The sequence below is a fragment of the Melospiza georgiana genome, chromosome 8 (assembly GCF_028018845.1).
Source record: "Melospiza georgiana isolate bMelGeo1 chromosome 8, bMelGeo1.pri, whole genome shotgun sequence".
NCBI classification, from domain to species: domain Eukaryota; kingdom Metazoa; phylum Chordata; class Aves; order Passeriformes; family Passerellidae; genus Melospiza; species Melospiza georgiana.
In genome coordinates this window covers 27,258,327-27,286,141 of record NC_080437.1, presented here as the reverse complement: position 1 = coordinate 27,286,141, position 27,815 = coordinate 27,258,327, and the positions used below count along the sequence as shown (strand labels likewise).

At 45.1% G+C, this 27,815-nt stretch overlaps 1 protein-coding gene across 2 annotated transcripts in view; it reads left to right on the top strand.

The window, feature by feature from the left end:
• Positions 1-27,454, top strand: part of XPNPEP1 (X-prolyl aminopeptidase 1) — a 32,724-nt gene extending 5,270 nt beyond the window's left edge. Inside the window, exons 4-21 of one of the 2 annotated variants that reach the window (XM_058029443.1) lie at positions 4,605-4,668; positions 6,365-6,469; positions 6,748-6,840; positions 7,763-7,906; positions 8,245-8,340; positions 10,532-10,613; positions 11,525-11,735; positions 14,421-14,510; positions 15,801-15,851; positions 16,944-17,002; positions 17,604-17,681; positions 18,190-18,261; positions 19,868-19,928; positions 20,757-20,826; positions 21,963-22,136; positions 22,979-23,055; positions 23,734-23,832; positions 24,872-25,405. In XM_058029443.1, the coding sequence (XP_057885426.1) occupies positions 4,605-4,668; positions 6,365-6,469; positions 6,748-6,840; positions 7,763-7,906; positions 8,245-8,340; positions 10,532-10,613; positions 11,525-11,735; positions 14,421-14,510; positions 15,801-15,851; positions 16,944-17,002; positions 17,604-17,681; positions 18,190-18,261; positions 19,868-19,928; positions 20,757-20,826; positions 21,963-22,136; positions 22,979-23,055; positions 23,734-23,832; positions 24,872-25,000 (1,755 nt within the window). In that variant the 3' untranslated portion in view covers positions 25,001-25,405. Of the gene's footprint in view, positions 1-4,604; positions 4,669-6,364; positions 6,470-6,747; positions 6,841-7,762; positions 7,907-8,244; positions 8,341-10,531; positions 10,614-11,524; positions 11,736-14,420; positions 14,511-15,800; positions 15,852-16,943; positions 17,003-17,603; positions 17,682-18,189; positions 18,262-19,867; positions 19,929-20,756; positions 20,827-21,962; positions 22,137-22,978; positions 23,056-23,733; positions 23,833-24,871; positions 25,406-27,328 lie in introns of those variants that run through there. The other variant, XM_058029442.1, reaches the window with a different exon arrangement.
• Positions 27,455-27,815: the final 361 nt, after the last annotated feature.

Genomic DNA, 27,815 nt, shown 5'->3' with positions numbered 1-27,815 from the left:
TTGCCCTTGACTTGGCACTGGGGTGAGCTGGGTCCAGACTTGCCTGTGCCCTGGGACCATATGTGCAGCATCGTGTTTCCTCACAGGGAGATCCAAACTTGGGCAGGTAGGGGGAAGGCGTTTTCTGCAGCTGCTATTGTCTGCTGCATTCCTGCCTCAAGCTGCCTCTGTCCATATATAACTCTGGTTTCATTTCACTAGACATTAAATGCTGTCATGTGAGTTGAAGAATGTGACCCTCAGGACTTCTGGGTTTTTCTGTTGCTTTCTTTTCCTTGACAAAGTGCAGTTAAGCAGAGAACCCCATGTTGCTATTTCCTGCCAGGCGAGTTGGTCAGGTTTCTCTGCAGAGGGAATCTATCTGAATAGGAATGATTACTAAAAACTGCTGATTCTGGTGCCTCCTGAATAGCTGGTGCAGGGTTTTTTTCTGTCAGGGTTGGAAATTGATGCAGTTTTTGCCAATGACAGAAACCTGTTGATCCCAGAACAGCCTTATTGATTCCAGGTAAGTTGTGATGACCTGTGATTTGAAACTTCTCCAAGCAAGGGTTTGTTTCCTGTGTGCAAACAAGAACTTTACAGCCTTGCAGTCAGATTTTGCTCTTAGGCACCTCCCTCCATGAGTCAGAATACTGTAGTTTAATGATACCCAAGTGTTTGGTGGCCTAAGCCATTTCCTCCCTACAGTCCAAACAAGATATGTATTACTGTCCTTGCCTCTCTCAGCTATTCCTGAGGCTGTCCTGGCATCTGCATCACAGAACTTGTCAACAAATAGGGCTTTCCTTCCTGTGGTGTTGCCACAGGGTTTAGGTTGTGGGATTCTTTATTCCCTTCTGGGTTGCAAAGGAACCCCTGGATTGGACTGATGGTGCTACAACCTGATGCTGCAACTTGCTGACTAATTTCACTAATTTCACTTTGTAACACTGGGAATGTTGATGAGCTCTGAGTTCTGTGATGCTTTTAATATTGGTTTCCCTGCAAGGCTAGGTGGCTTAGATTATCATGCTGCCAAGAGTCTTGCTACCAGTTGTATCCTTTGCTTTCCATGTTTAGTTGTGTAAGAACTGAAAGACTTGCAGAGCTTCTCAAACACACCTGCCTCTGACTCAGACTTAACCAAGGCTGCCTTGGATTTGTGGCTCTTGCACTCAGTCCTGGATGTTGGCTGGCTCCTTTAATTTTTGAAAACTTGGATGCTGGTGATAAGAAGTCAGAGAAACAGACTCTTTCCTTGGGGGCCAGGGTGGTCCAGAGGCTGATGAGAAAGGAGGACAGTCCCAGCCAAAAGTGGAATGAAACCCAAAGAGTCCCACTTCCTTCCATGAGTGCTGGGTGGCTACAGGTGCCCAAGGATCATGAAGGGATGAAAAGCCATGCTTTTAGGAATGAGGTGCCTAAACCCTTTGTGGTTTGGCTTAAAATGTCAGAGCTTTTGGGATGTTGCAGTGGTAAAAGCAGGATCCATTTTTATGTTGAGTCAATGTGTGTTTACATTGAATCTGGAGTTTGCCCATATGGGACTATTCAGAGACTGGAAGAGCTGCTTCTTAATGGGAGGGAATGAGGTTTGGATTAGAGCTTGGGTTTGGAGCCAGTCACAGCTTAACTGCAGCTGGCTTCACCCTCCAGGCCTTGACTCAAAACAAATTTGGTCAGATTTGGCTGGTTGTCCACATGAAGGAAGCACCTGCCCAGCTTAGGGCCCCGTGTTTGGCTTGGCAGAGGTGCTGTCTTCTCCTCAGGGCTGGCTCCTCTGACACACACTTGTGCTAAGCTGAGGAATCAGCCAGGTTATAAAGCAGGAGGTGGCTTGTGCACAGGTTGCTCTGGCGTTCTCCAGCTCTTACCAATGCAGTTTGGTTTTTGGCAGTGAATCCCTCCCTCCCTCCAGGTTCACTGCAGTGTTTGTTCTTTAATGACACCAGTGTCGTGCCTCTAAGGGTAGCCAGATGCACTTTGCATTGCTGATCTTGGTTGACAATAGACTAAAATGAGCTTCAACATGTTTACAGCACAGCCATGCAGGCTCTGGGGATAAGCAGCACTGATTTTTGGGGGGTTCTTCCTGGCTTAGATGAGGGTTTTTTGTGATGTAGCCCCCAGTTTTGTCTGTGTGACTGACAGGTGCAGTGAGAAGCAGATGTGAAAGGACTGAGGAGGGCCAGGCTGAAGGCCATCAAAGCTGCAAGACAAGCCCCAGGGAAATACCTTGTTCTCACTGTGCTGTGGTCTGTGCTTTGTGTGGCACACACAGGTGTTCCCCATGTAATTTTAGCTTGTGCAAAACATGGGCTCATCTTTACACAGTGGGGGTTGCTGCATGGAACAGAACAGGTGGTTGTGCAAGAATTCAGACTGACAGATGAATGAACTGTCTTTCCCTCCAGATCCTTGATACTCATTTTTAAAGCCCTTCTGCCTCATTGTAAACACTCAGAACACTCCCTGGTCTGTGAATGGGAAGTTTTCACAAGCAAACTAGCCTGTAGTCTCTGCTGTGTTGGTCAAGAGAAATGGAAAATAAATCACTGCTCTGATTTATACTTAAGTACATCATTTGGGATGTATTTAAGTGATGTGATCCATGATGGAGAATTTCCAGGATCTCCTATTGGCAGTGGACCCTGGGAGAGGATGTCCCACCTTTGAGCTGGGAAGTGTAGGACAGGGCAGTCATAGCAGTCAGCAGGCTGAATAGTCTCTAGGGAGTGTTGAAATGAGGAATCCTCAGGTCTGGCATCACTCTGCCTTCATGTTCTGTCCTGCTGTTCTGAGGCAGGCAGTGGGGAAACAGACACTTGATTCTGTTCCCTCAGCAGCTCTGTCCACTCTGTCTGCTGATGCCTTTGCCATTATTTTAAAGAGGCTCAGGGGGGAAAATGTCTCTGCTTGCTTGGGATGGGTCCATAGGTTCTGCCTCTTCTCCTTTTTTCCTGGTGGCCACTTTGGGAATGAAGTTGTTAGCCAGAAAAAAGAAAGTTCCTGTTGATCATGTGCTGTGTGGGGCTGAGGGACCCACCCCATCAGCTGGAGCTGTGCTGAGGCCACTCATCCTTTCCCAAGGTGGCTGTCCTGACCTCCACTCTCCCCACAGGAGACATGTGACATGCTGAACATGTTACAGCCCTATGGGGCTGGACAAGAAAAGGCACAGGAAACTAACTGGGCCCTCATGGTCTCCATACCCCCCTCCTTTCTGCCAACTTTCACTAGAGTTTGGATAAAATGGAGGATTTCTTTGGGGTATATACCAGGAATCTTCCCTGGCAATTTGGAGCAAAGGCCACTCAACAAGATCCTCTTTTGGGCCATAAGATTTGCTGTCCCAAGGTTCAGTTTCAAAATGTTAGTGGTGGATGGTTCCTTGGCTTCTCCCAGGAGGGGACAGACATGGCTGTTGTGGAAGGGGTTTGATGATGGAGTGATTTGGAGCAGAAATAAAGGTCTCAGGTGCTGTAATTTGTGCTGCTTGCTCACTCCTGTGCTTTGAGCCCTCTGTCTTCCTTAGAACCGTGAAGAGTAACAGATTTGAAGGGAGTATATTTTAACAATCAGGTGATTCTTTCACAGTAGGGACTAAAAGCACCTGAGAATTGGGCTGTGATTTCTTAGCTCAGTTCCTAAGATGTTTCTGTTGCCCCAGCACAGCTGGAGGCAGAGAAACAGACTTGAATTTCAGGCCATTTGTAAGGTACAAATCCAGGGGTTTTGCAGCTCAATCGTCAGTGCTGTCAGCCTGGATTAAGCTGATTTGCTGATTTGCACTAGTTCATTAACAGGCCTACTCAGCAGTTCTGACCTACAAACTTGCCAGAATGGAATCCCATAAAAAAGTCATGTGGGTCATGTGAAGGTTCAGTTGTTCTTTTAATTTTGGCAGTTCCTGTTAATATCAGGTGTCTGTGCATTCTCAGGCTCTTCAACATTTTGAAACGATGTATCCAGAAACACAGGTTGTAACAGGTTTAGGATGAAGATGGGCTCTTATTCCCTCTCATCTATCAAACCATGCTTTTGTGGTTTTGGCTGTAGTCTGATTTTGACTAGGCAAGGAAGAAGTGAAAACATCAGTATCTATTTGTCCCAAGTGTTAAATTTTTTACAGTCTTACCACCTTGATGATTTTCTTTCAGTGTCACTATTGCAGGAAAAAAAAAAAGTCTTAAAGGAATTCTTATAAATGCGTATAAAATGAGGGGACTTCAGTGGACATAGTGAATTTTACAGATTTTATGTGCTGATTACCTTAAGAACAAGGGGTGCTTCTGGTTTCCCTTCCCTTCACGTTGCAGCTTCAAAGGCATGATTTGTTTGTTGCTCAAAGGGGAGGCTGAGTGTGAAATAAACGTCTGCAAACTCTGAAGCACTTCAGTGTTTACAGATGTTTGTGGGAGAAAAGTGCTGCAGCTTAAAAAACCCACCATTTAAACAAAAATACAGTATAATCACAGTGGGATAGAGCCCAGGAATTTTTAACTAATTTTCTTCTCTCTGTGGTGTCCTTTAGGAGAAAAAGCTTATCAAAGTATTTGTCATCAGCTGATTGTTTTTTTCCCCTGCTGCTATAAATAATTGCTGCCTCTTTTGTTTTCTAGAGCGAGTACATTGCACCCTGTGATTGCAGAAGGGCGTTCATCTCTGGATTTGATGGCTCTGCAGGTACCTTTCCAGAACTTGGGTTCTTGCATAATTTTCCTCTAAAGAAATAGTTCCTTTCATGGCATAGAGGCAGGATGGAAAAGAAAATCTATCCAGCTTGTTTGGACTGTTTTATTCCCATTTCAGCATCTGCAGAATTATGTCTTGGCTACCCACTGGAATTATGTAATATCAGCAGAATAACAAGTTTTCACAAAATGTTTGACCCCTAAATGAACCTCTCATAAAGTAAAATCCTGTTAACTGTTTAATGTGGTGCCTGTAACCTGTGGTCATTTCTTTTGATGTGCAGCCAGTATGAACAGATTTTTACGTTGCCCATTTGGGCTGGGTGAATAGTGGATGGGCTTTAGCTGGCCTTTCTGTTTGAACAGAACCAGGGCCAGAAACTCTGCATTTGGAAACTGAGCACTGTGGAAAAGTTTGCTTATCTTGCCGAGACAGGATGTTTTCTTGGCTGTAGGATAGGTCTGTGTTTCAAGAGACCTCATTTTTACCCTAGCTCTACCCTAAGCTGTGCAAATTACTCTGTTCTGTGGTTGTTGGAAAGTCACTTTAGTCTGCTGAAGTTATTTTCTCTCTAATTGTATATAATTATAATAAATACTGGTACCTATGTTTGGAGGGTCTATTCATCAGTTCCTATGAGCTCTGGGGCCTCATTTGGAAGGTGATAAATCCAGGGCTGTGGGCTGCTGTTAATGGCTAACATGAATCCTGTATTAATTCTGCTCCTTCTGCGCAACCTCTTCATAACCTTCCTCTCTAATTGTGCCCTTGTTATGTACTTGGAAGGTCTGTTCCCAGCCTGATGCACAGTGAGGTTTCACACAGGGGCTCACCTTGTGTTTCTTGCTTCATCTTTTCAGGCTGAAGCAACTTAAAATGGGGTTTGTGTTGGGGGAATTTGGTAGAAGACAATGAGTTAATAATTGGAAACTCCGCTCTGCTAATCTGAGTATCAGTTTTTTGTGACAGAAAGTATTGTCAAGATGCAGACTCCAATGACTTGGATTCAGTTTCAGTTTGTGCCATGGTTTGTTTTGTTTTGTATTGTCAAGGGCAAAGCAGCTTGAGTTCCTTGTTGGGATGTCACTGCCCCTCAGCTGTCTGTTTGCATCCCTCCATCTGGAGTCAGTGGATTGGGACAGACAATGAAAGCAGCAGAAGTTTATGTTCATGTTTCCTGTTCAGCCATCTCTGCTAGAGCTGTAACATTTGGGAAAGGGGTGCAGCTGACAGCTGGGGGTGATACCCGTGTCTGCAGCCCTGCTATCAGCTGTGTTTTGTGGGTGGCCAGAGCCCAGGCTTCCTCTCCAAAAGAGACTAGGATGGAATTCAGAGATGTACAGTATATGTTACTGTGACAGCAGCCAAGTTACACCACAGTCTCTGTTACAGAAGGTTTGGAAAGCCCCACTTACCCAGTTCCACTGGCTGGCTGAGATTTGCTTAAGTTGAGTTCATCTGAGGCAATTCATGAAGGTGCATCCTTGTGCATACTGTCTCCAGTAGGATTTGGAAGGTCACAGGGCAGGGGAAACAGTGAATATCTCCACTGGAACAGGAATAACTTTTGAACAGTGATCAGAGGTGCCTTTTAGGGAATCAGGGTGAATTTCAAACCCTGTCCCTGCTGTGTGTGTCTCTGCATGGTGGCTGCCCACCCTGAATCCCTTTCTGCCTCCCTGCCCAGGTACTGCCATAGTGACCGAGCAGCACGCTGCCATGTGGACTGACGGACGCTACTTCCTGCAGGCTGCACATCAAATGGATAGCAACTGGACACTCATGAAAATGGGTATGCAGGAGCCTGGGGTACTGCTCCACTGATCAACAGAGAACAGTCACTTCCCACTAGTACAGCTTGAGCTGTAGGGATATCCCATCATGCAGGGACTTTGGGACATGTTGCATACACAGCTTCTGCTTTAGTGTCCTGTGAGAACTCTTGCCTGTGGGTCTAGACATTCATTAGCAGACATATCTAATGCATTAGCTTGGACTTTTTGCATAGTGTGGGAATGTTTCAATGTGACTGCTTCTTTGAACCTTTTTTTTTTTTTTTAATCCTTGAAGGTCTGAAAGATACACCAACTCAGGAGGATTGGCTAGTGAGTGTCCTCCCAGAAGGCTCCAAGGTGGGAGTGGACCCTTTCATTATTCCAGCAGGTTGGTTTTACTTTATACTTATAACTCTGGGTAGTGCAACTGGATTTTTCTTCCTTTCTTCTCTGCCTGAGCTGTTGTGTGATGGTGTGCAGCTAACCATGTTTCAGATGTAGTGCTGGTTAAACTGTTATGCAAAACAGGCTGGATTTTTGTTTAGCCATATATCACAAGAGTTACGTTGCAGTGCATTGACTCCAAAGCACAAGGGTTGAGAACTGCTTTCTAGGCTTGCAGTGACTTTACCTGAAAAGCAGAATTCTGATCACCTCTTTTTGTCTGTGCTTTGGCTTGTCATGGGCACTTCAGTACAAAGGTTCTGAATGCCTTGGTCAGCATGTGAGCAAGAACACCCAGGCACAATTCAAGCTGTTACTCCTGCTTGGTGGCCTTGGGATCTCTGCAGCTTTCCCTGTAGGAAGCACAGGGAGAAGTGTCATTTATATCAAAGTATCCATCTATTCATGCTTCAAAACATGAGGCACAATGCAAAGGTCACTGGAGGCAAGGGGAGATACTTGCTTGTTCAGATGGATTAAGGACCTGTCTTGTGGCTGTGTGGAAGTAACTCTTATCTTGTCTAGCTTAGATCTAGCGTGGTTCTGCACTGGGGAGAGGACACCCTTAGGGCAGCTTCTGCTGTGGCTTCTTCCAGAGACTTCTGTCTCCCAGCTGGAGCAGTTCTTCAGCTCAAGCATGAGGCTTCAGGACTGTGAGGTTCTGTACCTGCCCCTGGCTACTGTGGCATGTTTGTGGAACTGTAACTTCAGTAGATTTTGCTGTCTTTCTTAAGGGAATGGGAAAAGGAGAGGCTGGAAGAAAAGGAGAAGAATGATTTTTGAGTTTGACCTTTGTGAAGAGAGCTGTTGTTGAACATATGTGCACTCCTTAAAGCCCCCACTCTTGACTTTCTTCCCTTTGACAGACCAGTGGAAGAGAATGTCCAAAGTCTTGAGAAGTGCTGGCCATGACCTTGTGCCTGTCAAAGAAAACCTGATTGATACAATCTGGACAGATTGTCCTCAACGCCCCTGCAAACCTCTCATCACACTTGGCCTGAGTTATACAGGTGAGGAGCTGAACTCCCAATAGACATGGGTTGTTCCTATTGCCCTAAATCCCCCTTTTGCTCTTCTCTTACAGAGGAGAGTTAAACAGTAGCACAGCACAATGTGGTCACTGTGAATAATGACCCCTCTGTCCTCAAAACTTCAAATAACCATTTTCTAGAAGTTGGATGACTTCAATACAAATCCATGGGCATCTAAAAGGCAGCTCATTTGAGATAGTTCATATCAGTTATTAGAAAGGAGTGAGGAGCACAAGCATGATATGTTGGTCTGTGTTTACATCATCATCCCCAGCAAAGTTAGGGAATTATGTGGCTTTTCCTGTTGTGTTTTACAGGAGTCAGCTGGAGAGACAAAATTGTAGCCCTTCGTTCAAAAATGGCTGAGAGGAAAGTCATGTGGTTTGTGGTAACAGCCTTGGATGAAGTAGCATGTAAGTCTTTGCATCTCCTTTCTCTGTTCTTTCTACAAAATAAATGTTCTTCCTGCCCTGGAAAGGAAGAATCATGCCAGGGTGAGAGGCCCTTATGAAAGCATGTTCGTTAGACATCAATTAACTTCTTATCAAGTGCAGTGGTGGTAACAGGTCACAAACAGCCAGCCTGTATTTCTGCACAATGCCTCATTACACCAGTGCAGCTCCTGAGTACAGTTTTGGCCCAGGAAATGCAGCAAATCACCACCTTTGAAAAACAGCCCAGGCAAAGGGAGAAGGTCACAAAGCCTGAGGCAGTGTGATGGAAAGAAAAAGACCTATGAGATTTTCTGGCTGTTAAATATCCTGATGCTGCCTCACCCATTGGAAAAATGGAGACTGTTTTCTGCTGTGGAGTCTGGGCTATAAACAAAGCAGTGCAACATGTGGCTTTGTATACATAAAGCAAGGGTGGGGTACACCACATTCACAGTAATCTTCCTAATTGTCACAACTTCTTAAGTCAGTCTCTACCTCTCCAGTGTTCAGCCAATGCTTTGGTTAAAACAAGTATGTCAGGGCTCAACTTGTTTTTCCAGATCATTTCAACCCAGGGTCTTGCTAGAGTCCCCTCTGTGTTTGGCTGGGTCTCTACACCCTGGCTCCCAGCCCAGTGTGTAGGAAGGGAGAATGGCCAGAAACAGCAGTGATTTCCCCAGAACTGCTGTTCCTAGGACTGTGTGTCCTTTTTGCAGAAATCACCAGTGCACACACTGCTGTAGGGGAATGTAACCCTGGCAGGGTGTGAGTGCTGCTCAGCCTGTGCCCCATCTCTGATCTGGAAAGATAGAAATGGGAGTGCTGTTTTCCTCACTCCAGCACTGCCAGCACAATGTCCCTGGCACTGGGTGAAGCCAACTTGATGAGGTCCCTGGGCTGTTCTGGATCTGGGACACTGAGCAAAGAGCTTTTTTTGTGAAAGAACTACTTCTGAGAGTGGTGAATATGACTCCTCCCTGGGGAGGCCTGCATGAGCAGAGATTGTATGTCTCACCTTTTCAGGCGCATCTCCAATTAAATTAATGATAAATTGGTGCCCTGAGGTGGTTTCAGATTAAATGTCTCCAGCAAAGTGAAGCTTGGTTATGAATCAAGAGTGTTAAGATGAACCAGAGAAGGTCACTAGAGCAGCTCATTTTCGGGTGCCTGGTTGATTTCTTATCCTACAGGGGGAAGGGGAGAAGTTGTTTTAATTTTATCTAATTCAGTTCACTGTGTTAAACTCCAGACAAGTTTCTAGGGACAGAAAAAGAACCACAAAGGAGATTGTTGCCTTCTTACTGCATTGGGAGTTGGCTGAGCAAGGAAGTTTGTGCCCATGAAGTAAAAAGTTCTTTGTGGCTCTTTCCTGCATTCAAGTGACCTGCTGCTTCCCTGGAGAGAATTAAGCTCTATTTTTACTTTCATGGCAGAATTTGCACAGTTCAATGAATAAAGTGCTGGGTTGTAATTTAGGACATGTTGGTTCTTTTCCCAGCTGTCCTGCTGGCTGGCCTTATTGGCTTGAGTAACTTATTTCAGCTAATTGGATACCCTGGAGTTTTTATTTGACCCTAAAATCAGGATTTTAGAGATGCTGGACATCTACTTCTCCTCTTGACTTTGTCTGGAGTTGTGTGGGACAAAATCTTCCTGAAAAATAGCTAAGACTGTACAGTCTGAATCTGAGATATTGGAGGGGCCCAAATAAGAGGCCTTTTTGAGGTATTGTAGTCTTGCCTATTGTGTTTTCCTCTTACCTCAAATGTCAAAAGGATTGGAATGAAATGACAATTTGTAACCTTGAAGTTTTCTGGTTGTTAAAAAGTGAGCTTTTATTGCATTGCACGGACCAGAAAGGACAGACCCTACCTTTGGTACGTGTCCTTGTCTTTCCTTTCTGTACCTGCTTTTTTCCAAGGCAGCCCTCCTTTAGAAGTTAAACACCAGTTTAAACACCCGGGAATGTTCATGCTGTGGTTCTGGTGCCATCTCCTGGCATAAATTTAGGATTGCCAGGAATGAAGCAGGCTGTGGGATAGCTGCACATCACAGCCTGTACCTGCGATGTCTCATTGCCTGCCTGTGTTTTTGTGAGATTGTTTTTGGTTTTCTCTAATGTTGCAGAAGATGACCCAGGACTGTGATTCTTGGTGTTTTTATTTTTCAGGGCTTTTCAACCTCCGAGGCTCTGATGTTGAGTACAATCCTGTGTTCTTTGCATACGCCGTCATAGGAATGAACACAATCAGGTGCTTGTATTCCCTTCCCCAAGACGCGTTTTCTGGGGGAGAGCTGTTCTAGCAAAGTCTTTTCAAAACCACCTATGCTTGGTACTTTAGTGTCCTTTCTGAGCTCTTTTGTCTCCAACACTCGTTACCCTCCTCCCCTGATCAGAGCTAGAGAGGCAGCCAAGAGCTCTGCTGCACTCCTCAGCACCTTGGCTGGCATGCTGGGTGACCTTGGGCACGATGGCAGAGTCCTCTGTCTGTCACCCTGAGATAACGTGTAGGGCCTTTGGAGCTCTGGGTGGAATGTGCCTGGCCTGGACATTACAAACTTTAGGGAAAAGTCTAATTGCTGAGTCATTTCAAAACTGCAGGGACAGTGCAGGAAAGTTTCAGGGCTTATAACAGAAGGCTTCTTTCCTGTGACTGCCCCATATATTGAGCCTCAGCAAGCACAGTTCCTTTGCAGGCATCTGTAAGCTGCTGCCTAGATCCATCTAAGGTAAAACCTGGCTGGGTGGGTGAGTACAGCCTGTGTGAAGGTTGAGCTGAACTTTTCAACTCAGTGGAAGTGAGAGCAATGTGATACTTAGAACTACAGTAGCTTTTCTCTTTCCAGATGGTGCCCTTAAAAGTTAGAGTGTTACTTTCCTGTTTCAAGCACAGTGATGGGATGTAGCCATTTTGACTATGTCATACCAATAGAAATGCTGTCAGCTCTTTCCTCTCATTGGGGGAGGTACATCCTAATTTCAAGCTGGGATTTAAACTGTGTGAAAGCTGGTGGTTAAAATGACATAGGACAAAGTAGAGTGCATAATTCGTGATTTCCTTTCTCCCTAAAATGTTGCCAGAATGGTTTTTCCTTCCCTCCTTTATTCCAGCCACTGTTAGATATGATCTCACCTATTTGATCTCTCCAATTTGTTTCTCAGGCTCTTCATTGATGGTGACAGGATGATGGACCCAGCTGTGAGAGAGCACTTACAGCTTGACTCCACCCTGGAACCAGAGTTCAAAATCCAGGTGATGCCCTATGGATCCATCCTGTCGGAGCTGCAGGCTGTTGGTGCAGGCCTGTCACCCAAGGAGAAAGTGTGGCTCAGTGACAAAGCCAGCTATGCTCTGACTGAGGCCATTCCCAAGGTCAGTGGCCCTAGCAGGGGAAAATGCTTTTCTCTTCTCTGCTCTTTGTGGTTAGCAAGGGTGTTAATGAGGGCAGCTGGCCTCAGTTTCCCCTCTGCAAGGCCCAGTGCAGGCTGGAGCTCGTGCAGAAGGGTTCCAGCCATGCTGAGGTATCGAGGGGTTGTTAATCCAGGGGTTGCTCCTGCTGGAGCTGCCCTTCCAACTCGCTAAGCCGATTTATCCAAAGAATTGTCAGCTTAAGATAAAACAAGTTGAGAGAGAGGGGAGGGAAGAGGCAGCAGGGTGAACTCAGGTCATTCTGCCCATGGGTGGAGCATCAGCCTCATGTGGACGAGCAGCAAGAACTGGTAACTTGCAGAAATTGAAGCAGGAAAGTTGAGCAGGACTTCTGGGAGAGTGCATTTGGCTTTATTGAGTGTCTGAGGATAGTTGCCCTTATTTAGTTCAGTGCCTTGAGGATATCAGGCAATATGTGATGTCCTTTACTGAAGGCAGGAGGGAGAAGATGACAGTTGTTGTAGCAGGGAATCTTATGAGGACACAGATAACCTGCAGGCACTGGTTGTCCATGCACTTAGTGCATCTGCTGAGGGGCAGTTGTAGCATCAGAATAATTTCTGCACAGCCATACATGCTGTATCTTGCTATCCTTTTGAACTTGCTGCCTGGGACTCCCTCTGTCCACCTAATATTCTAATAGGCATGAAAAATACCTGGGGAAGGAAGGACACAGCAACTGTGGACAAATGAGCTGGTTTCCATGCATCTTGTGTACATCTCTTGTTTGCTAGAGATCACATTCTCTGGAATACCATCCAGTTTACAGTGATGTCTAGTAACTAACAGATACTGTGAGTAAATATACAGGTTTTTGTCCCTGCCCAGGGTTAAATATTCAGACACCATCAGTCTATTTCTAGGCCTCCTAATACAAAATACTGACAACATAGTGTCTATGGAGCATTCAGGATAAATTGTTGTTCTTTTGACTTCAGAGTAGAAAGCTCCTTGCTGTAGTTGCAGTCAGTGGTCTATCCCCAGTTTGGGTAAGCTGCTGTAGTTGATTTATGTAGAGTATCCATATGGAGAAGTACAGAAGGGCTGACCTAGAGAAAGGAATATAATGAGTTGGAGTGACATTATTTACCCTGTGAGCACTGGAAGTTTTGGCTGGTTCTGAGTCATTACAGTGCTGCATGCCCTGTGTGCAATGGGGAGAGTCCCTGCCTCAAGGAGCTCTGTGCAATAGAAAGCAGGCAAGCAGGACTGAAATGTCTTGATTAAAAGCCACTTAGAGAGTCACTGAAAGAGCCAGAGTTTTTCTAGTTCCTCCCTGGCTCTCCACCACTTCAAAGCACTCCAGGCCAGCTGCTCAGCTGGTGTGAAGAACACCAGTGCTGGAAGTCCATCTACTGTCTGTCTCCATCAGAGCCAAATATTGACACTGGCAAAAATCCATTCCATTATTAAACACAGATCTGCAAACCCTTTACAGATTTGTTTACAGCTGCATGTAAATATACTTTTCACAGAAGATTAATAGTACTTACCAGTATCTATAAAGGGCAAGCCAAAATAAGAATCTGACTATTTATTCTGACTGATAAAAGGACTTTTCTGACTTTCTTGTGACTTCTGTAATTTAGTTTCTGCGTTATGTAGTGTAGTTGTTTTGCTGTTTTTAAGAATTTGGAAATTGTAAGCCTGTAGGATTTATGTGAATTTAGTCTTTGCAGAGGATCTACTGGGCCTTTCCTTGAATTTGAGGGATATATATTTGTATGCTGATGCATTTAAAGTAGGAAACAACATGTTGCTTGGGCTGTGCTTCAGTAGGTGCTCATCTCATCTCCTGATATGTAATGGGTAGAGCAGAGAACTGGGCAAAAGACTTGGTTCTTCTTCTGATGCCAAGTGTGATGAGATTTGGGCAAGTCACCTCAGCTGGTGAATTTCTGAAGATGTGCTGAGACCAGCCAAGCATTCCTGCTAATCTAAGGACAGCTGGTGTTTGAAGAAGTGTGCAGTAGTAAGGGATCAGTTACTAGTTGTTAATGCAGGGTCACCCCATCCAAGCACAGGAGAGCTTTGTCTCAACCCACTGATGTAAGCTCCTTTCAGAACTGACAGCGTGTAAAGCTGAGCTTTGCAAAGGCCATTCATGTTTCCTCAGTTCTTGATGTGTTTGTCAGAGCTGCTGATCACTAACAGTGGTGATGCTCAGTGCTTGGTACCTGGGCTGGGTACCTTTGCTCCCTGCTACTTGAGGGTGGCTGTCAGGTAACAAATTTTAGGTCATTTCCACAGCCTAAGTTCTACCATAACATCAGGGATTAGTGTTTCTCATTGGTCTCTGGGCCTTCAGTGTCCATCAGCAACAGGAATCTATGGCTCAGGCATTGATATAGATATATGGTATTTAGGATATCCAGGACTTCACCCTGCTTCATGACAAGCTGTTGTTTAGTTCTTTGGATTTCCCTGTGGCTGTTCTTCCTTCAGTCAGGGACTGTTTCTCCTCTCTGTTCCCCAGTGCACTAGGCTGAGTGTTGGCAACCAGCATCTCACAGTGCTGAAGATTGAGAGAGGCTGCCAAAGTACAAATTGTGGCCAGGCTGAGTTATTAAATCTGTAGGATTATGTAGTCTGACTAATCCACAAGTAATCCCTGTCCTTCTGCTGCAGGCTTACCGATACCTCACCCCATATACCCCCATCTGCATTGCAAAAGCTGTGAAGAATGCAGCAGAAACAGAAGGCATGAGAAGAGCACATGTAAGTGAAGCCTTGAGTGTCTCCTTGCACATGGCAACAGGTTTGCTTTACTTTTAGGGAAAGAAACAACATTTCCCTTTCAGTTTTAATGTTTTGGATAAAAAGCAAATAAGAATTTGGATGGGAGGATAAAAAAGGTCTTCTGTCAGACATCTACTGCTGTTGAAGCAGGTTTTTTGCTTGTTTTGCATTCCCTTGAAGAACAACATTTGCAATAGTGTGAGGAAACAGCCTTGCTCTGTGGGAAGACTGTGCAGACTTGAGAAATGTTGTTTGCAGTGTGGGCCCTTAAAGGGATGCTGTTTCCCCTTTGCTAGTTCTGTTGTCTTTGTCAGTGGAGTCTTTAAATTGTTATCACTTGAATAAACACAGCCTAAATAACACACAGAAATTCTTCAACACATGGTGCAAAGCTCAGGCCAAGATGCTCAGAAGCAGCCAGTGTCCTCAAAGCACTCTCTTAGTCTTGTCATCATGACACTGGAAATGAGGCTGATTTCCCAGGAAGCTTCATATTTTCAAGCAAGGAATCTGTCTGTGAAACAGGTTCATGGTGGGGCTGAGCTTTTCTCTTGTTTATCTCCTGTTAGTTGTCAAGCAGCACTTTTCACCATAAGAGAAATGTGCCAGTTGAAGCAGGGCTGGCAGTTTTGGGCTTGTCCCATATTTTCTGCAGCTTCTTGGGAACCAGTACTTAGTATTTCAATGCTTTGCTCTCCCTGTTAGTTAAAGGGAAGTAAAAATAGTTGTACTGAGAAGAGGCACTTTGTCACCTGCCACCTGGGGACAAAATTGTGCCTCATTCTTGTACACATCTCCTGCTTCTTGCCCCAACATGCTGCAAGCATGCAGAAAAAAAAATGGAACAAAAATGGGGGTCATAAGGTAAGAGAGCCAGAAGCTGTGTAACAGAGACTGTGTGCCCAAAGGACACATTCCCCTGTCACATCACCAGATGTGTTGTGTGTTTGCCTTCTGTGGTCTGAGATGCAAGATCTTGGCTGCTAAGGGAAAATAGTCTTGAAAGTGATGTGTGGGGTAAAGCCAGACTTCACACAGTAATATATGTCCTAGCAATAATTATTAACATTCTTTTAACTCTCCAGGTAAATTTCCAGTGTTCATATTAATTACAAGGTGCAAAACCTGAAAATACCTCTTGGATTATCTCTTAGTTTGTGATTCTGAAACTTACAGGTTGAATGCTTTTGCATCAAAACCTGTTTATACTGAGGCTTGATAAATCTTTCTCCTTCTCAATTGCCTTTTTTTGTGCCTATTTTAACACAGATTAAAGATGCTGTTGCCCTGTGTGAGCTCTTTAACTGGCTGGAAAAAGAGGTATTGTATATCTTTTTTTAACTTGAAGGTTCTGTTGCTGTTTAAAGTTATTCATTGGCATAAACTTTTTGTTAGTCTTTATAGTACCTTTACTAAAAGTGGGGAAACAGTTGGGGGTTTATCTGGTGGTTTGGGTTTTTTTGTGAGGATTTCAAACATGCTTTTGTCCAAGGCTGAATTAATTTTTTTGAAAACATTCTCCCATTCATTTTATACAGACAAGTGAGAAATTACCTGAGCAGGCTTAGTGTAGTGTTAATGCTGTCTTGTGCTGCTTTGGTAGTGTAAATCATGAAATAATATTCAGCTTCATACAATACTTGGGAGTTATTCTCATGATAATCAGTGTTGTCTGCCAGTATGAACAAATTTGGCATTTATGAATGGGAGATGCAGTGAAAATGGGATAAAAACAAATTATTTGTGTATTCACTGGATTAGAAGTACTCAGTGGATGTGCAGAGTGCCAGGTGTTACACAGCAACTTACTAAGCTGTGCCACTGCATGTCTGAGTCTATTGACTTTATTTATGGAGAAGGCTTGATGGCTTCCAGAAGGTGCCTTTTTACATGTCTGAGTACCTCAAGAAGTCAGCCTCAGGGATTCTGAAACCTAGCTCTTGCCTTGCTTTGCTTGTTTTCTAGTCCAGGGGAAGTTGGGTCACAGGTTTGAATTTCTCAAATGCCTAAAGTAAAATTTAACACACTTTGTTTTTTCTGCCACTGCTTCCATTCCTGGTTTAAAAGCATAAAATTTCTTTCAGCCTGGGCTGCTAAAGAGAACTATTTAAGCTTAGTGTCACCTGACTGTGAAGGGATGCTGCCTGTGCACATGTCAGTGAAGTTAGTACTGCACTAACTGCTCCCTAGTCAGGGTTCAGCAGTCCTGCTGTGACCATCTCCACCTCCTCCGTCTCAAACGCCCTGCACAATGTTGCTGGGTTTGTGTTTGTCATTACTGAGGAATGAGGACAGAAAACCTGGAAAGAAGCCACTTCCAGGGTTTCATAAGGCACAGACAAGACCCACTTTAAGCATACAGGGTTTTCTTTCCTTGTTTGCACTAATCCAGCCCATGTCCTTGTCCACCAGGTCCCAAAGGGAACAGTAACAGAAATAGTTGCTGCAGACAAAGCAGAGGAGTTCCGCAGGTAAGAAATAAATCTTCTCTGAGGAGGATCTCTGGGTGGCTTTTTTATCCATTGTTTTTATTTTATTCTTTAGAAATGCATCTCACTTGCAGATATATATTACCTGAGGAACTTTACTAATGGATTTATTTGAAAACTTGAAAGAGTTGGGAAGAATTTGGTCTCTTGGGAAATAGAAGTCCCAGCCCACTGGATCCTGTCCACTTTCCTTTTGAGATAGCAGTGAGGAGTACTGCAGGTTAGGACACTTAAATCCAAGGCAGTTGTTTCCTTACCACAGAGAAATGTATATTTCAAAGTCAGATTTCTTCCTCTTCTCATAGAGAAGGAGCACTATTTATTTTGAGAGGTACTCCCATCAGCAGGACCTCTAAAATACCTTGGAGTAAATAAGTAACAAAGTAGAAGTTGTTCAGCACATTCTCCTGGGTGATTTGGGTGGAAAATTTTCTTCTTCTAAGGAAAGAGTAGATCTGAAAAACAGATGGCTGGGAGTGGCTTTCAAGGCCAAGAGGAAGGCTGAGGTGATGTGAAATTGAGGATGGGGCACTCCTGGTGCCCTAGGTGCTTGGTGTGCTCCTCTCACAATCTTTTCTTTCAGTCAGCAGAAAGACTTTGTCGAATTGAGTTTTGCTACCATATCAAGCACAGGTCCAAACGGAGCCATCATTCACTACAAGTAAGAGAAACACAGCTTCTCCTTTCAATCTTCAGCAAACACAGTTGGAATGAGCTGTCTCCCTTCCCCATGGAGTCACAACAGAGTACTCCAGGGAGATGTTGCTTGCTATCTTTCTTTACTCCTTACTAAGTAAAGTTCTTCCCCTGCTGGCAGCATGCATGTATTATGATGCTGATCTCCTCAGGGCCATAGAAAAGGGCTATTTAGGGGCTGGAAGTCTGGGAAGGATGAGTATGAAGTGCCACAACTGTTCTGAAATACATCCAGAAACAGATGTTGAGAGTTTTGCTGGAAGCAGCAAAGCTCTGTACTGTAGTGCCATTTGCTGTATACAAATCCTCTCCTCAGTATGATCCCTGGCTCAGCATGTGTGGGATTTCCATCACTGCCACAAGAAATCAGAGCCAACACATCCAAGCTTGTAGTTAATGTGGTTTCTGGGCTGCAGACGTGGGCTGGAGACCTTAAAACTGTGGAACAAAACCCTTTGTGTTTAACTGAGCAGGCCAGTTCCTGAGACCAACAGAACGCTGTCGGTGAACGAGATCTACCTCCTGGACTCAGGAGCACAGTACAAGTGAGTGCATGAATGGTGCTCAGCTGCCAGGTGTTCTATCCCCATGGCCTCTCCAGGGTCAGCTCACATTTGCCTTGGCAAGCAAGGCAGTGTGGAGCTTTGAGTGGACAGATCAGGGCTGCTGACAGGCCTTGCTGGAGTCAGGGACAAGATGTCAAAGCACAGGTCCCATCTGAGTGCCATCCATCCCCCGTGATGGGAGCTGTGCTTTGGCTGGTGGTTTTGGTATTAAGTTGCAGGAACAGGGAGCAGCCCTGAGTGCCCAGGCTTAGCCTTGGGCTGCCTGCTCAGCAGCCTGCACAGCTGGTGAGGCACCTACCCTGCCAGGATCTGCCTGTGGGCAGATTTGACTGATGTTGAGCTCAGGACAAGGCGGGGTGAAGAATCAGGACAGCACTGCCCTGTGGTGCTCTCTGCCTTTTCAGAGAGACTCAGAGTCAGGGTTCCTCATCCCAGTGGCCTCTTGGGTATGTTTTTGGGAGGGCATCATGTCTGAAAACTCGCTCAATGCTGTTTTGACAGTGCCATTCAGTGGCCTCAGTTCCTTTACTGTGGAACTCTTGACTCCATGGAAAATAAAAGAAGTGATGTTTTTAACCAGTGTAAATAGATGAGAAGTGGCTTGTTCAGGAAGATGCAGGACAAGCCTGGCTGCTCCTTTGAGATGAGCTTTGTCTTTAGAGCTGTGCTTTTTTTGTTATGTCACTCAGGAAGAGCTTTGAAAAAGAACCATACAGACATCCTTTGATAAGATTTTTACAAGGAGATCTTTTTTCCTCCCCTCTGATGGCCTAATTAAGGATTTCCTTAGTGCCACTATGAAAAGGAGCCCTTTGGATACAATGTAAGCTGGACATCAATGGCACTTAGCACAGCATTGTGACAGGGATGCTTTGCTTGTCCCTGCTGAGAAGTTAAACCGTGAGCTCTTTGTGCCCAGGGCCTGTGAGTGCTGGGGAAGAGCACAGGGACAGGAGCAAGTTTCAAAGGGAACTCGTTATTTCAAGAGCCACTTTGTTTTTGACAGCAGGCTCAAAATGCTATTTGCAGAAGGAACTTAGAGCCAGTTTCTGATGTGTTAGATTAACCCCTGTCCAAATGCAGGATGATTTGCAGAAATCTTAGCACAAGACATCCTGAAGATGAAAGGGATACTATCCGCCCTTACACTTCCCTTTTCTGAGCTGGTGGCTGTCATTTTTGCACAACTGTGTGTTTTAAAGCTGTTGGTGAACTGTCTTCCATACAAATAGGCTGAATTTGGCCTGTTCTCAGTGGACAGGTACCTGTTGCTAAACCTCAAATTACCATTGTTTTTATGAGCAGTTTAGATTCTAATTTGGGAAGAGCTTTGGGATACTTGTGATTGGAAGATATCAGTGGGAATTGTAAATCATCATTGCTACATCTGGGGCATTGTGTTCAGGAATTTTGGAGATTAGGAGCAGTTACATCATCAGCCTTGTGTAGCACAGAGCAGATGAGTTTATCCATTTATGAGCTTGGTTGGTTTGCTGCAGTGTGACTGGTTTTCCTGTGCATTCTCACTTTGATCTTTCTTTTCCCCCCATCCCTTTGGTTCCTGCATCTTTGTTTGCTTCTGAAGAGATGGTACAACAGATGTGACCAGGACAATGCATTTTGGCACACCATCAGCCTATGAAAAGGTAAGTTGGGATCACAGTGTGGTTTGTAATCAGACCCTTATTATTAGAGATGCTTAAATTAATAATGTGCTCTATTGCTATGCAAAGTTCTCTATGGAGTTACCATTTATTTACCAGAGTGTGGCAGCATTTGGATGAGGACTGAAAAGGAGACTGTCATACTTCAGACTTCCAAAACAGAAACTCTTTTACAGAATTGACACCTTTCTATCTTAAAATGCAGAGCTCTCATCTGCAAAATAACTTGTTTCCTCTAATAAATAAGAAAATCAGCAGATTGGTTTGGCCAATAAGGGAGCCAGAGGAGTCTGATTTAGTGCAAAGCTCAGTGTCTGATGCAAGGCTCCAGTCAGATTGTGCCTAGTGTATCATATAAAAAATCAGTCTCAGACTTACCTGAAAAGGTCTGTGTTGGAAAGTGAGCAGTGTAATTTTGTTTATTTTAAATTGCTTCTTTAACTTTTTATTAACTAAAACTAATTTCATTATTATAGTTCACTTGGTGACAAAAATAAGCTGTAGGATATGCCCAGAAAGTAAAAGTACAGCCACAAAGAGAACCAGTCATGTAGATCAGGGGAATGTTGCTGCTAAACCTGCACTCTGAGTTTGTGATAGTCTCTCTGTAATTACTGGAGAGGGATCTTCAGAGTGATGTAAACTCCTTCTGCTCATGGTTTGCTTTGGCATTACCAGCCACACAAGGGCATGAGCAAGTTTTTCCATATCCTTTGCAGTTGGCTACAAGATGCATCCTCTCTTTCCTTTCTTGGGGAATACAAAGCTTTTCCTTTCCCTCTTTACTTATGGCACACATTTCTTTGACAGGAATGCTTCACATATGTCCTGAAGGGACATATAGCTGTGAGTGCTGCCATCTTCCCAAATGGAACCAAAGGTGGGTTGGTGAGTCGGAGTGTTTTGACTCTGAAGAACCATTAAGTGGTCTGAGAACAGCATTATGATTGACAGGCCTAGGCAGATCAGGCAGTTGATATAACTGTTTGTTTCCATCACAAGATTGTGGATTCTGGGTTACTGATGCCTTCTGTCTCAGCATCAACCAGTGCTGAAAATTCTGAGGCAGGCAGTCTGAAGGATTTTGTGAGTGCTCTGTTTCTAGGGTGATAGTGACTTTCATCACTCAGTGGTGCTCTAACACATCTGCTTGGAGGTTGTCTTTATTCTTTACTAACGGCTCTATCAAAGTGAGAGGTCGCTCTTCAGCTTCACAAGGACTGGCTAATTCTCTTCCAATTACTGTGGAATCTCTTGTATCAGTGGGAAAACACATGGGAATATGACACACAAAGGAGTTGTTATTTTGTGCAGGAAAAGTAGTGACATATCATCCACCTCTGGATGATATTTTCTCCCTGGTCACACCTTATACAAAACCAGCTCTTTTTAGAGATTTCTTCAAGTTTGCATTCTTGGGTAGGCAAGGTAAAAGCAGCTGCACAGTGCTATGAAATTGAAAAGGGTATCTGAACTTGCATGCATGGACTTGGTGTTCACATGCAGGCAACAGAAATTCTGTGCCCTGTGGTTGAAACTGTGTGAAATGAGTGGCCTTCCAGGAAAAAAGCCTGGCTGATTAGTCTCAATTGGCAGGTCTCCTATTTTCAGTTCAATAAGTGCAGCTCCTTTTAGGACAGGTACTGAATTCTCTGTGGGACTTTTAACCATTAGATTCTTTCCTGAAAATGTCAGTAGAACAAGCAGCAGTGCAATGTTTCTGTTACAAGCATCTCTTGAAGGCCTGTGTAATGGAAGAGAGAAGGGCTCTTTTCAGCTGAGAAAGGGATTGAATGTCAGAATTGCCAAATCTGCCCTGTAACTTCTAGCCATCCAATGACTTGCTTTCTTTGTGGGTGGTGTGGCTTTTTGAGGGGATGTTGGTAGGGTTTTTTTTGTTTGGGGCTTTTTTTTTTTTTTTTTTGCATGTTTTCCAGGTTTGAACCTTCAGAATGATTCTCAGTGTCTCTGAAGGAGCCTGACTTGATTGAATTCTTTCTCCTTGTCTGTCTGCAGGTCACCTTCTAGACTCCTTTGCCCGCTCTGCCTTGTGGGACTGTGGCCTGGATTACCTGCACGGGACAGGACATGGAGTTGGCTCTTTCCTAAACGTGCACGAGGGTCCTTGTGGCATTAGCTACAAAACCTTTGCAGATGAGCCCCTGGAGGCTGGCATGATTGTCTCTGATGGTATTTAGCACTGGTGATTCTCTCTGGTCACTGGGGAGGGACCAAGCTCTTCAAGATGCAGAGGGAATAAATGTGACTGATGTGAAGGAAAGGCTGGATCAAAAGCTCTGGGCCTGCCTCCTCAGCTTGCTGGTTTAGTTGTCATTTAAGCTCTCTAGGTAAAGACCCTCACATCAGCTTTTCACCTTCCATGAAGCACCTTTCCTGGGGGTGCTGCAGGACTGCTTCCTGCCCTCTGCAGCACAGCCTCAGAAGAGCTGTGCTGACCAGCTGGCTCTGGCATACTCTGGAAGAACTGGCTGCAGTACAAGGTGGACACCAAGCTTTCAGGAGCTAATCCTGTCTTTGCTATGGGCTATTCGAGGCAGCTGTTAAATCTTTGCATGCCTTATTCTTCCAGTAGTAAATTGACAGCCTGCTGGGGTTTGCTGAGAGACTTACATCCCTTCAGGGCTGCAAAGTCCTCTCTCAGCAAGTCAGGGAAACAGTCTCTAAAAGAGTGTTTTGAGGAAGGGGTTACCTACTCATGAAGATATTAATATTTTCAGAGTTTCTGGTATTTGAACACAAGTATTCTGTGCTCTCTTGAATTCCAAGGAGATTCTGAAGCTTGAGGGCTGTCTGTCTTGTTTCTTCTCTCTTTGAGAACTTCTGCTGTCACCTTGCTCGGGGCTTCTGTGCAGATTTAGCAGCGTCAGAAATTTGCCTCTGTGGTTGCCTGATGTCAGGATTGCTTAGTGACTTCAGTGGACTAGAGACATAGAGGAGAAGTTTGGCCATAGGGAATGAGTACTTGCAGAGTGCAGCAATGTGGCTTAGTTAATTACTGTCTGTTTCTGCAGAGCCTGGCTATTATGAAGATGGGTCCTTTGGGATCCGAATAGAAAACGTTGTCCTCGTCATCCCTGCTGAAACCAAGGTGAATGACCTGCTCACAATGCACCTTTCTCCATGACTTGCTGCTTATAAAACTTAAAGTACTGGAACTTGATGTGGGGCTATGCTGCAGACAGTTAAATCCTACTCAAGATTCCTGGTCTCCAAAACCCCTTATTGATGAACACTGGTTCTAAGTCTCCCCTCATAATGGGAGCACAAAAGGCAGTTTTGCTTCTGCATAGTTTCCATGGGTTGAAATGTGTGTGTGAGAGTTGTTTTAAATTGTCTTCTGTCTGTGTGTTGAAGCAACTTTATTAATTAGAGTTATTGCTGTAGAACTGGTTGATCTCATGTTGGGATTTTCCTCTGTGGTGGGGAGCTGACAGTGGCAGCAGAAACAAAACTACAGGCAGATTTTGACATTATAGTTGCCAGTCTGGCTGGGTTATGCTTTTAGAAATACCAGACTGAAAATGATCATGTAGTCATCAAGCTGAAGTCCTGTACAATTTTCACCTTTAGAAAGGAACCATTAAAAGAAGTAACTAAGGTTTATATCAAGATTCTTTGCTTGAGCTGTAAGAAAAATGCTGTAAGTTGCCACCCTCTTGTCTGAATGTTACCTTGGTTATTCTGTAGTGATGACATAACCAAGGAGTAAGTGTGATCAGGGTGGAGCTGTTTCTAAAATTGTACAATCTCTGTCTTTCTGCTGCAGTACAATTTCAAAAACAGAGGCAGCCTGACCTTTGAACCCTTAACCCTGGTTCCAATCCAGACAAAAATGATTGATGTTAATTTGCTGACAGAAAAGGAGGTAAGTAAAACAGGTTTGCATTGGCTTCTTTGCACTAGAACCAGCTTATTTTGTTCTGTTTGCTAGAACCACTGGCCATTGTTCCATTTCATAGATCCAGAGAGAAATCCTGAGCACTCTGACTTATTTTTAAGCTTGACCCACTTTGAAGTGAGGGAGTAAACTAAACCAGCTTTTCAGACATCCTTTCAATCTACGTTATATGGTGAAGACATTGAGGATTCCACCAATTATGTTGTTTTGGTAGTTCCCTTAATATGATACTTGCTGCTATCATCTCTTTTCCTACTCCTGCCTTGATTTGCTTCTGGCAAATGTCTGTCTTACCATGCTGTCTCCCCAAGGACAACAGTGATGACTGTCCTGTCTCATTGTCTGCATCTGCTTGTGACCAGTCCCATTCAGGCACACCCCACTGCTGAGTACACATGAACTCTGAGCAGCCTTCTCTGATATCTGCTCAGCAGCATTTATTTCCTGAACAGCTTCATGCTCTTTCTGTTTAAGTCTCCCACTACCCTCTCCATGGCATATTTCATCCTGTTTTTCTACTGTACTCCTTATTTTACCTCAGCACATCCTCCTTTTTGGAATGATAACCCTGTTTTGCATTTCCATTTGCTGAATAGGGCTGTGAAGGGTACCAAGATCTGCCCTAGGGTTACCTGTTCAGATCAATAGGGCAGCTTGTGCCTCAGGAGTGCATTGTCCAGTCACAATTTTGCAAAGCTTTTTATTAAGCTGTGCCAAGGTAGCTATTCAGACTTGCTGGAGGCAGTGATTTGCAGAGACTTTACTTGTCAGCTGAATTGACCCTTGGCTCCTCTGAAAACCCAGGACGAATTCCTTCAGTTCCTACCCACATCAAATGTACAAGTCCCTTCCACATAATAGAGATCTGTCTCTTCAGGACAGGATCCCAGCTCAGACCTAAGGAGCACAAGGGCCTACAAATGTTTTTGGCTGTACATAACAATGTGTAAGGTCATGAACTCTCCTGCGTGTTCATGCTGAGTGTGCTGCCCCTCCCTTTCTGCAGCGTCACTGGGTGAACGAGTACCACCAGCAGTGCAGGGACGTGGTGGGAGCAGAGCTGGAGAGGCAGGGCCGGCACGAGGCTCTGCGCTGGCTGCTCCGCGAGACGGAGCCTCTGGCCCCGCTGCAGTAGCACCAGCGCTGCCATGCACAGCGCCAGGACAGCTCCACCGTCACCCGCGTCCTCCTGGAGCTCGGCACCGCTGGGAGGACGTTCTGCAGTGAGCATTTGGAAATCAGGAAGGGATTTTGTGTAGTGTTCCTTGCCCCACAGCACGTGTGGGCAATGTGGGGCTGAGGAGGGTAACTGTCTGAATAAGTGTATTGGGGGGAGGGGTTGAGCATAGAAAACAAACAATAAATAAGCACGTTGCCTTTGAAACAGAGGTCTTATTTCAATAATGGTTCTAAGAGGCAATACTGGAATATTTTATACTGTCTGGTTTTTCACTGTGAAAACTCAGTATTTTTGCATACTTGGATTCCAGTTGCTAATATGTTACCCACACAGCAGGACTGATTACTGAATAAAAGATTCCAATCCACTGTTTGCTCCATCTGTCTTCTCTTGTGGTCAGTGATGTGTTGGGTTTGGCAGCTTGAAGAAGGACAGGAACCTCATCTTTCCACCCTTACGTGTGCATCTAACTCAGACAGGGAACAAATATGTTTAGGACTGCCTGGTGCTGGGCAGAGGTTATGGAGAGAGCTGGCAGGAGCAGTCAGTTCTGATTTGTGACAGGTCCTGGAAGGATACGGAGACACTCAGAGGTTTGTGTGTGCAGAGTGCCTGGGCCAGTACTTGTGTCTATTGTTATGTCTTACTGAGTGCTTGTATAGCCCGTGGCGGTGCAGGATGCGTGGGCAGTATCATGGAATTGCAGCTCTTCCTGGACACAAAGCAATTAGTAAGTTAAAATAAATAAATGTGCCCACAAGGGACAAAGGACGAGCTCCACGGTTGGGCCAGCGCTGCCGGCCGGGCGCAGCGACACCTGGTGGCCGAGCGGGGCAGTGCGGGCTGAGCGGTTTTACAGGGATTGCCGCGCTCGCTGCGAGTGTTGGATCAAAACTCCAGTTTTGATCAGTATCAGATAGAAAAGGCTCCTTTTCGGGAACAGCAAAACGAATTCCTGATCTTTCAAAGGAATTTTCTGAGCAAATGGAAATGTTTGTGTACATAGTTTTCTTTCCCTCTTCCTCCTGCCCCCAGCTGTTTTTTTTTTTCCAAAGAGGTGATAAAGCAGAGGTGCAACAAGTGCTTTAAAAGGTCAATATCACCTCCCAGCCACTGCAGACAGGTACATGTATTTAAATAATGAAGTGGTTTCTCTCCACCCGCTGGAAGCAGCAGTTTCAGCTCAGCTGTGTCTGCGGAAGCCCAGCTCACACCTCAACCCCTCCCAGGTGTCTCACGAGGATGTGCTGTCACTTGGAACTGGAAGTGGCAGCACATCCTCATGAGACACCTATTGAGCCCCACCTTAATCCCCTCTCTGCCGAAGGAGCCGGTTGTCCCTGGGTACAGGGTCAAAGGACAAGGGAGGGATCTCTGCACACGCTGTGCTGTGACACGGCGGCTCTTTCCCAGGAAAATCCCTGTGTTCAGTGGGGCTGAGCTCTCTCCGCCGGCAGCCCGGCGCTGCAGGCTCTCCCGGATCCCTGCAGCTGCTCGGCAGGGCAGGGCTGGGGCTCCGGCAGGCTCTGCTGCTCGCTGCAGGCCTGCGGGGGATGCGCTGCTCACCCGGGGGCTCCCGAGGTGATTCGGCATCCCGGATCTCCGGCATGGAGAGGAGGACCTCCTGGAAAGGTCTCTATTCAAATGTAAGGGCAGGTGTTTCCACAGGAAGGTGGAAGAGGAGGATTTCTACCAAACAGAGAAACACAGAAGCCAGGAACGCTTTTGTCCCTGCAGCCTAAAGCCAGTGTGGGTGGCTTGGACGTTGGTGTGAATGGGGAGCACAACACCAAAAGGAGTTTTCTAGGTTTGAATAGCCTTATTAGACCTTTTCCCCACCTCAATACCCTCCTTGCAGCCAGATGCCACCCTGGGACCATTCCCACACAGATCACAGAAATCCATGGCTTGTTCCCACCCCAAAGCCTGCACAGGGTTAGAGGTAGGAAACCCATACTTGTGTTCTCCTCTAGGCCTCAGTCCTGGAGCCTCAGCACATCCCTCCCACCCTTCAGCTCATCCTCCCTCACCACACAGCCCTGTGGGCTTGCAGGGAATCTGACACCAGCTCTTGGTCACAGCTGGGAGATCTGTGCCCCTTTCTGGGGTTTGGCACCTCAGCAGGGTCACACGTGTTTGTAGGGCAGGGCGCACATTCCAAACTAAGGCGTTTATCTCTCTCCCTATTCACTCCTTGAAAACTCAACTGCCTTTGGTATCCTGCCCTGTCTGAGCTTTAGGTTGCTAATGGAAATTAAACTTGGATTCTCTTCCTTTTATCAGGTTTTCATTTATTCCATTAGTGCCTGCTTTCCCTGAGTGGTTTCTCCCTTCCCCTCTCCTGGTGGAAGGAAAAAGTTAAGGAAGAGAGAAGCAAGGAAAAATTGAATGGAAACCAATGCCAGGTTTAGGGGTTTTATTTTTTGTGTGAATCATCCACAGAAATAGCCACAAAATTACGTTATTCAAATGAAAAAAATTTATTTAATTCTGGGGAAAAAAAAGCCCATAAAGGCTTTTGTTGTTGTTGTGGGAAAGCAAGAAGGAAGGAAGGAAGGAAGGGGCATTTTCAATAACAACATACTCAGTGTTCTATTTTCAAACCATTTTGTTTTGCAGTACTTTTAACCTAGTGAGCATCTTGTACCTTTAGATCATGCTGCAAAGCACATTTCTGAGCTGTGAGAGAGCATCTCCTGCAGGGCTGTTTGTGGGTTCAGCCCATCCAGTCCTATCCCTGCACCAGCCCAGGAGCTTGGTGGCTGCACCT